This window comes from Blastomyces dermatitidis, assembly GCF_000003525.1.
Source record: "Blastomyces dermatitidis ER-3 genomic scaffold supercont1.5, whole genome shotgun sequence".
NCBI lineage: Eukaryota > Fungi > Ascomycota > Eurotiomycetes > Onygenales > Ajellomycetaceae > Blastomyces > Blastomyces dermatitidis.
Window position 1 is genome coordinate 5,316,797 of NW_025544778.1, and position 9,959 is coordinate 5,326,755.

Below are 9,959 nucleotides of genomic sequence, written 5' to 3' on the forward strand. Positions count from 1 at the left end.
GAGATGAAGCTGTCTTGACTGAATAGTATTGAGATCAAGAGTGATACTGAATATCTTGTGAAGAAAATATTGAATAAGTAAACATATTACAGTAAGCTTCAATATCTTATTAAATAAGAAGATTATTCATTGTCAGAGAATTCATGAAAATCACTTAAGCATTTGAAAAATGCTGAGAAAGAGATTGCAATTTATAAGACAGCTAGTAGAGACTGCTCTATTACACATCAGAAACATTGAGTAAGAAATACTGCTTAAGACTTCTTATTTTTCTTAAAGAATTTTTTTAGAGATAATCTTGTAATGATGAGCTGATGTCTTATAGACTCTGTAACACTCTTCTTCTATTTTCTCTCAAAGAGTTTTTTAGAAGTTTAATGAGACTACACAAGTGTAAAAATTTCAAAGCAGTTAGAGAAAAGAAATATTTAAAATTAATAAAAAAGATTAATATTAATTGATCTGCAGGCTGCTGCTAATCTAATGAGATCACAGCCTGCTGAAAAAGTAAAAAGAAGAAATCTCAGAGTCTACTTATCAATAATCACATTCTCACTAAACTCATTCTTCACTGTTGAAGTCTTCAGTATCAGTATCTTTGTCTGCTGAGAAGTTAGTGCTGCAGTGCTACAGAAAAGCATACTGCAGAAGAGTATGAGAGATACTGAAAGTATCAACTTATTAACTTATAAAATATCTCAGTTATCTGCTTCAACTGAAGTGAGATTCTCTTCAATCAGTGATTAATCTCTGTGATACTTTTAATAGTAGCACTGACTAATCTCTTCTTAAGATCAGTCATTCTGAGATGTTTTTTTATCTTGAAGACTCATACTTTCATCTTCTTTTACAGATAAGTAAGAGAGATCTTCTCAGTCTTGATAGAATTCATCAATACTTAAAGTTCTGAGACTCTTACTCTGTACTGCTTAAGCATCTGAACTTCTTATCAGAGCTGATATAATGTCTTCTTGTAGAGTAGATAATACTTACAGAGAGATAGAAGTTATTATTATGAGTATAATGAAAATAACAGAAGTGAGAGAAGAAGTGAATGCATAGAATCTCTCTCTTCTTCAGCTGCTTAGCATAGTGCAGACAAGTAGTGATGCTGATCAGAGGCTGCACTGAAGCCTTCTTATAGAGAGAAGACAAAGAAACTGCAGAACTCTGCAGACTCAACTCAGCAGCATTCTGAGCAGGGCTCAGATGTGCTGTGAAAGAGTAACTACAGATTGAGCTTCTCAGAGTCACTATCTCTGAAATCAAGCTCTCCCCAGGTTCCTCTTCAAATGACCACATGAGGTCATATATCACTGTATTGACTGGGAGAGAGGAGCAGTGTTACAATGATGACAGAGAAGATGAAGAACAGACTGAACACAGATGAACTGATCAGCAGAAGAGATGACATCTCACTGCAAGACACAGTGACTATCACCACAGCTGCAAAAGAAGCAGAAAAAGGAGAAGATGTGATAATGAGAGTGATGCTCCTGCAGCTCATTGACACCGCTGCCTTCACCTTCAACCTGGCTTTCTTAGCAGTCACAGAGGTCACCGCCGCACCACAAAGATGTTTACTCACTAGAAAACATCAGAATAAGTCCTCTACTGTTCTTCAAGAATGATACTCCTATGCACTCACTATTGCAGATGAGAAGGAGGAGAAGAAAAAAGTGTTATGAAGAAGAAGAATCTTTTTGAAAAAAATCCTGTCACTACTGTTAGCTTTGTCTCTAAAACACATCACTTTTGCAGAGAATTTCATATATAGAATAGAATATATTGAAAGATCTGTAAGTCACTTGTTAATTACATTTTTTATCTTTCAAATCAATATATAAGAAACTCACTTATCATATATTTGATTTGAATGAAGATGAAAAAAGAAAGATCTATACAGTCAGCAGAAAAACTCATCTATTTCTTTATATCACACACAGCACATATACTGTCAATCAGTTGATAATCATTACTATACAATAAAGATAATTTCTAATTCAGTAATCTTGAGAGTATAGAGACTATACTCTTAAAGAGAAGAGTATTATCATGCTTCTGATCATGTCAAGACTCTGTTGCAGTTTCACACAGCTCATCACTTTCATGTGAATGATTTCATCTCATCTGAACCAGTTTTCAATCACTCTATGACATCATTCAGATGTATCATAGAAAGATCTGATTGATGAATATAAGAATCTCACTTTTATATGAGATCAGCAGATTACTCTTTCTTAGTAATGAGATGCTGCTGAGGTATCACTCTGGCTATTCTCACTCATGAAATGAAAGAGAGGTATTCACTCATTGTCTATATAGAATAGCTAGATACTGGCTTCTTATCAAAGAAGTCAGTGATTCATCTTTTACTTCTACTGAAATATATATAAGAGTTACTGTGTGCCTCATACAATCTTCTTAGTATACTAAGTATCATATCTGTGATATTCTCGCAATAACTCTGTAGCCTACAAGCTCACTATTCAAGCAAGATAGTCAAGCTCACTTATACAGCTTTTCAAAACAACTATCTCTATGTGACGCCGTCAACTAGCCACCGCTTCGGTTCCGCCACGTTACACAAGAAGTACTCTGATTCTTCTCAGAACTACATATAAGAACTGATATCTCAGAATGTTTAATCAATGATAATAACACTCTATAATTCTGTGAATAACACTGAGTTCCTCACTTTGAACTCTTATACACTTGAATAATGCAAGAGATGAATGATTTGTGTATAACTGATTATTCAGACTGTGAATAACTGTATAAAATGATCTTCTGAGAGTTCTACTGATCTGAGATATTAAACAGTATCAGACACTTTGTCTGAAACTGTAATCACTGTTCTTCTGTTATCTTATGAAAGAACTGTAGAAAAGATCTATTGAAATCACTTAATATCTCTGATAGAATCTGATAAGATATAGTAATTGACTTCACTATTAATCTATCTGAGAGTAAGAGTTATAGAAACATTCTGATCATTATAAATCAATTGAGCAAAGATATAATATTGAAATCTTGTAATAGAATGAATACTGAACAAGTTGCTGAAGCTTTTCTACAGAGCTTATTCTATCAGATACATAAATTACTGAGATTCATAGTATTAAATCAGAGCTGTTAATTTGTGAGCACTCTCTGAATAAGAATCTGTCAAGTTCTCAAGATTATATATTATCTGTTAACTGTCTATCACTCTAAGACTGATGATATATCAGAACAGACAATTCAGACTGTAAAGAATTATCTTTATAAGTTCTGTAATTACTTATAAGATGATTAATATAATCTTCTTCTACACACAGAGATTACTATCAATGATTGAGATACTATTTTAACAGATATAAGTCTATTCTTTCTTATACACAGTTATTATATAAAAGTGTTGAATCTTCTAGAGATCACACAGTTCATATCAAACTTCTGCAGTTCAATTCAGATTGCTGATAATATAGTAATAAAGCTCTGAGATGCCTGTAATTAAGCAGAGATCTTTATAGTAACTATGAAACAAGATTAAGAGAATTAAATCAATATTTACTAAGACTCTGCTGAACAATATAAGATAGAAGATCTGATATAATTGAATCTTAAGAATATATAAATTACATGTTCATCTCATACACTAGATTACTGCTATATCAGATATAAAGTGACAGAAGTTCTAGATAGTTATAACTACTGTCTTAACACATTATCAGAGATTTATAATGTATTTCATACAAGCTTGCTTCATCACACTGTCACTGATTCATTCTTCTCTCAGCTAACTTCTGAGTGACAGTCATCAAACATCATAGAAGAAGATAATGAGCTTGAGTGAGAGATTGAGAATATTCTCAATGAGAGACTCTGCAGCTGCAGCTGATAATATCTTATAAAATGAGTCAGTTATAATCAACTGATCTGAACTCTGAGTTCTGTGTTATTCAAAACAGTAACTCTTGATCAATGAGAACTGCTTCTGAAAGAAGAGAGTTAATATGATGAGCTGTGCCTGATCAATTATATAGACTATTTTATTACACTTTATAGATTCTTCTGTTTCATACTATGAATGCATGTAATGTATGCTCTGATTCTCAGTCATTCTCAATCACTGATTCTTGACTGCTATGAACGCGCGTATATTCTTCCATTCTGAAGCTCTACTGCGTACATCATCACATATGTGTATAAATATTCATCTCAATTACTGATTCTCGCACTTTCTCTTTCTTTTCTTCTTTAATGTTTTTATCTTTGTTAAATAAGATCTATTAATATAATACTGATCTATTCAGCGTAGGCCTCTTACAGTATTTAAGCTGAGTTATAAATAGTATTCATAAACTTCAGTCTATATAGTTATATATAGTCAAGAGCTGTTAACTCTATTGATTATATAAGAGATAGAAAATAGAGATAAAGAATCTGTAAGAAGTGAAATTTCTTACAGTCTGTGAACAGTCTATTAAAACAGATATATTATCTGAGATTAAGTTTTATTACTATGAGATTTATAGTTCTGATATATCTTCATTAATAGTAGTCTGTAAAAAGAAAACTATAATTCAAAGAGCTTACTGTATTATCAGATATTATAGAGAATATTTCTTATCAACTTCATTTTTAACTTAATTAAGAAAACAGCTGCAGTTATTATCTTTGATAATTAATTCATTTCTCAGTTCTGTATATCTCTCTTCAGTCTTTCATTAATTATCTATATCATTATTCAACTCATTCTCAAGTCAATCTTATTTCATCTTTAGAGACATGCTTTCACTGCAGTTACATTTCTATCTCTTTTATTAATAAGCTATAAAATTAATCTTGCAGAGTCTTCTGTTTTGAGCTTAGCTCTGCAATGATTTTATACACAGAGACTTGTGTGTATTAAGATATTTTTAATAGAGCTTATAAAAGATAGTTAAGTAGCTATTATCTTTTTCAAAACCTTTTCTAGACAGTTTAATAGAGATATTACTCTATATGACTTGAGAATTGAAGTTTTTCTATTAGATTTTGCAAGAATCACTTCAGTGACTTCTCTCCAGCATTCAGAATGATATTCATTTTTCAAGAGATTGAAAAAGAGCTCAAAATATTCATTCTTTAAGTAGAAATATGTATTTTGAATAATCAAGTGATTAATTGAATCAGGCTCTGCAGCAGTTTTAACAGAACTTGAGAAGATAGCTGACTCTAATTCATCTTGTGTAAGATCAAGCCATTTTCAGTCATTTTCATTAATGTAGTTGAGAAGTGATATATTCTCTTTCTCTAAATCTGAAACTGAATCTGATGAGTTCTGAAAGAGAATTCTCATAAAAGCTTAACATTTTTTCTCAAAAGAGTTTGCTGTATATGATTCATTCTGAAACTCATATTCTAAGGCTGAAAGTTTTGCTACACTTCTTATTTTAGTATAGTTAAAAGCTTTAAAAACTTTCTTTCCTTGTGCTTCTTCAAGAAATTTATTTCAGCAGTCTGTTTTAACTCTTTTAATATCTGAAAAATATTCATTTCTGACAGCTTTGAACTCTTTATCAGATATTACATCATTCTTCTAATCTCTTCTAGTAGTAGCTAATTCTTTTCTTTTAGATGAGATATTCTCATTTCACTAAGGTTTTGAATACTCAGAAGATTTTCTCTTTGAAATATTATCTTTAACACTTGTTAGAATAATAGATGTAATGAGCTTCACTCTATACTATAACTACTATCTTAATATATTATTAGAGATTTATAATATCTTTTATACAAGCTTACTCTGCTGTACTGTTTAGACTGACCGTGTGACCGTGTCTGAGACCAGAATCAAACTTTACAGTTATTATATTGTCTAAAAGCATTACTTCTGATCATGATTTATATTCATTACATTGATTTCAAATCATGTTATTTCAAATATTAAAGATTTCAGATTCACTTTTCAAATAAAAATCTAGTCTCAGATAAAGAATATATTTGAATTCTTACTTACATTTTCATTCTAATCTTATTATTGAGAATGATATTAAATAAAACTATAAAATCATTTCTCACTTATATAATATCATAACATAGTGCTCATTTGTTGAAAATTCAACAGAGAGTGTTATCAAATATTATTACTTTTCTGAACACAGATTATAATTCATATAATTTTAATTATAAAACAAATATAAAATACAAAATAAAACAAAAACAAGAAAAAATCACAATAAAAAAAAAAGAGAAAGAAAAAAAAAATAAAAGAAAAAGAAAAAAATAAAAAATAAAAATAAAAAAATCAAGATCATAGAGTTACAGTACTCTTAAAATACTCACTTCTCAGAGTCTTTACAATATTTATTATCAATTGTATATCTCTTATAGTGAGAGTAATATAACTGTGATAAGTTATTATCTTAATATTATCTAATAAATAATCAGTATATATCTGTATAAATGTGAATAATTAGAAAATATATACTTAAAAAGTGTGATCAGAGTGAACTCTGCTATCACTTAAATAATATTAAGAATAGAATACTGAAATTAATGATTTCTCTCATTGATTTCACAGACAAGATGTATGAAGATAATTTTAAAGAATATAAAATTTTCTAACTTCTAATAAAAACAGATCTCACAGAGAGACTCTATTTTCATAATATCAGAGACTAAGTATTATTAAAAAGTATTACTTTCATATAATATATATACACTTACTATAGTAATTCATTCTCTGCACATGTGACTGAGAGTTACAGCTTTCTCATACTACACAGCTCTCTCTGAAATGCTTAGACTGACTGATAGAATTATGAATTTCACATTTGATCTCATTTAATCTGATCTCATACATTTCTTGGCGTGAGTCTCACCAGAATCAAGCCTTAAAAAAATCTAAAAAGGAATCATTTCTGAGAGAAATAACATGAAAAATGACTAGATTTAATTCAAGAACAGTGAAATAAGAGTAATTTCTCAGAATAAACTGTGAAAGATAATCATTCTTTTAAAATCAGAATGAGACTGAAACTGAAGATTAAAATCAGTCTCATTCAGTTCATTCAGTGATTACTTTTATAATCAGAATTTGATAACAATTATTGATAACACTCATGAAACAACTAAATATATTCTTATACAAGTTTATTCTTTACTTTCTCATGAAAACTACACTTCTCTGATATACTGTGATCAGAGATATTAAACTGTCTGATAATTTTATATTTTACAATCATGAGTTTCTTGATTATTTCTTCTTATAATTGTTCTCAGTGATAGTAATAAATATCTCAACTTGAGTTGAACTTTCACTTCATTCTCACCTCTGTCAATGAAATTGCTAGAATATCACATATCATCAGTGTAACAGTTGAATATGTACTCTCAACAATTTTTTATAACTCTAGAATTGATTTAGCATGTAAATTCATCAGATCATTTTAAAGATAGCAGTTAAATTCAGTTTTATAAGTATGTAGTTTTGCCTGATTTTCAGTTGCAATCAATGTATACAAGTTCTGTTTCAAAGTTAGTATTATAGTTCTATGAGATATGAAGTGTTATCAAAGATTATTACTTACTAGAAAATTGTATTTCACTGTCTTCACATCTCAAATATCTGCTCATTTAAATCTCTGATAGTTGACATTGTAGTAGTCTCAGACTAATTTGATATATAAGTCTCATTTCTTCTCTATTCAATCTTGAGAAGTGTAGATATTAACTTAACAGAAGAAATCTAGTAGAGCTGCTATAGTATAGTACTCTGTAAAAGATTGTTCAGTTTTGCTGTAATAATATACTAGTTTATTTCTTATAGCAATAATAGCCTGTGCTATAGTATCATTTCAGACTGAATTTCTTTTTGAGTGATTCAACTGCTTCTTAAGATGAGTAAATAAACTGTTATACACTCATCAGACTGACTACAGTATTGATATATAAGTGATTGAGACTGTCTTTATTATCTTATAAAACTGAAACAGTAAATCAATCACATATTTCAACTGAGTTCACTTTATATCAGAAAGTTTCAATATCTGAATCTTTTCTCAATCAGAGTGTTGTACTCAATAATCAATTATCTGACACAATCAAAGAGTCTAAACAGTTATCTTATATATTGAACTTCATCATATTCTAACATTCTATATCATATTCAGTTACATGACTGATTTATTTATTTATTGAATATTATAAAATCATTATTATTGTTTAGAGAAGATATAAATTATATTAGTAATGTTTCAAATCTGTGATATTTAAATTATTAGTCAATCTATTCAAAATTAACAGTAGTATTATCAAAAAGCATTATCAAAAAGCAATATTAAAAAGTGTTATCAAAAAATATTATCTTTTACAAAGTGAATGTAAAAGTTACTTGAGTAATCACTTTCATCTCATTTTCATCTCAAGAATCAGTCATCTCATTATTCTTCATGTTAATATTAAGATTCTTTATTGATATTTATACTACAAGTTGAATCACATGAGCAATGCAGAGAATATGACCTTATTTATCATTTCAGAAATGCAAAGTCAATTTTTGCTTCAAGCTCTTTATTATAGTGTAGTTATTTACAGTATTATCAGTTATAATTGTAAGAAGACTGAGACTAATATCTCAATAGTCATTTTTAATCACAGTTATTAATATCTCTGTTATATAATTCTCAGTATGACTTCTGATTAATGATTTAAATTCAATTCATGTCTCTTAATAAGTTCAGTTCTCATCAATGTAATAACATATGCCCCGGTGGCCGAATGGTTAATGCGGCCACCTGGTAGCGCCTTGGCGTGGGAAACCAAGGCGCGTGGGTTCGAAACCCGCAGGGGATACATTAAATCCGGAACTCAAGCACCTCAGGTTTCTAATAAATACAGAGGTGTACAAATCGCTTCAATGAATCGCTCTATGTTCCTGGGCTGAGAAGTTATTATCGCATGTATCTAATTGTCACTCCTTTGTATTTCCTATGTTCTTGTTATCTTGGCGTGGTCTCAACACCTGTATTTCCTCCTGTATAATCAACACTTGATCTGTATTTAATATCACGCAAGGACTCATCATAAGCTCCGCTTGCATATGAGTATAATGAAAGAATAATAATAATAATAATAATGTAATAACATATAACTCTTATAAATGTAAGATTATTTATACTAGTTCATGCATTCACTGTAAGAGACACTCTTTAATAATTCTTCAACTCTGATTCTAGATGTTGTATATTAACTTTGTAGTATATCTCAAGGTTGAACTGAAGACTGAATCAATGTGAAATATGAAGATTTGAATTAAGCATTTAAAGAAGTGTTCAGAATTTGAGGTTTTCAATTAATCAAAGAGAAAGATTCAGAGATATACATATACAAAGTAATTATTCACAGAAGTTATCAGATGAGAGTTGTGAAATCAGAGTACTGATATATGATTATTTTCACATGATTTTCTTCAAATTAGAAAGTTAGTATTATCAAAAATCATTATCTGATAGAGTAACTTATCAGCTCAGTAGTAATTTTCTAATTATTTTTCTTTTATTATCTGTATTCTGATGACTTCAGATGTCAGAAAATTTCTTCAGAGTTATAATCAGTCTATGATAAATGTTTCTGAATGAAGTTGTAGTGATTGTAGCAGAGAGATGACTCTTCAGTAATCTGCAATGCAATTTGTTAATAATTATTTCATAGTTCATCTTAGTTAGACTGACCGTGTGACCGTGTCTGAGACTAGGACCAGAATTTTTGATAGTCTCATTATCAATTCAACAGATTCCATTACACGGTTCTAATATTAGATAGTAGTTTCATACTGTTTCAGTGAGACTTACTGTCTACTCTTATCACATTTTTCAAATGAGATCATGATTTTCACTTCTCAATTTAAATTATTTTTATTGCTTTAAATGACTTTAAATCTCATTTAAGCATTACCAAAAAGTGTTACTTTTTAAAAAATTAAAAATAGT

The 9,959-nt window shown here is 29.5% G+C and overlaps 1 protein-coding gene and 1 pseudogene across 2 annotated transcripts; one reads left to right on the top strand and one right to left on the bottom strand.

Moving 5' to 3' along the window:
* Positions 1–993: 993 nt before the first annotated feature.
* BDCG_17158 (uncharacterized protein) lies at positions 994–1,325 on the bottom strand (the record flags this gene model as incomplete). The annotated part of the gene is made up of 1 exon (XM_045426307.1): positions 994–1,325. A coding segment is annotated over one exon (332 nt), but the record flags the coding sequence as incomplete, so codon positions are not given.
* A 7,409-nt stretch (positions 1,326–8,734) lies between these two features.
* On the top strand, positions 8,735–8,823 carry BDCG_17159 (annotated as a pseudogene). Its single transcript has one exon. The product of its transcript is annotated as a tRNA-OTHER (tRNA).
* Positions 8,824–9,959: the final 1,136 nt, after the last annotated feature.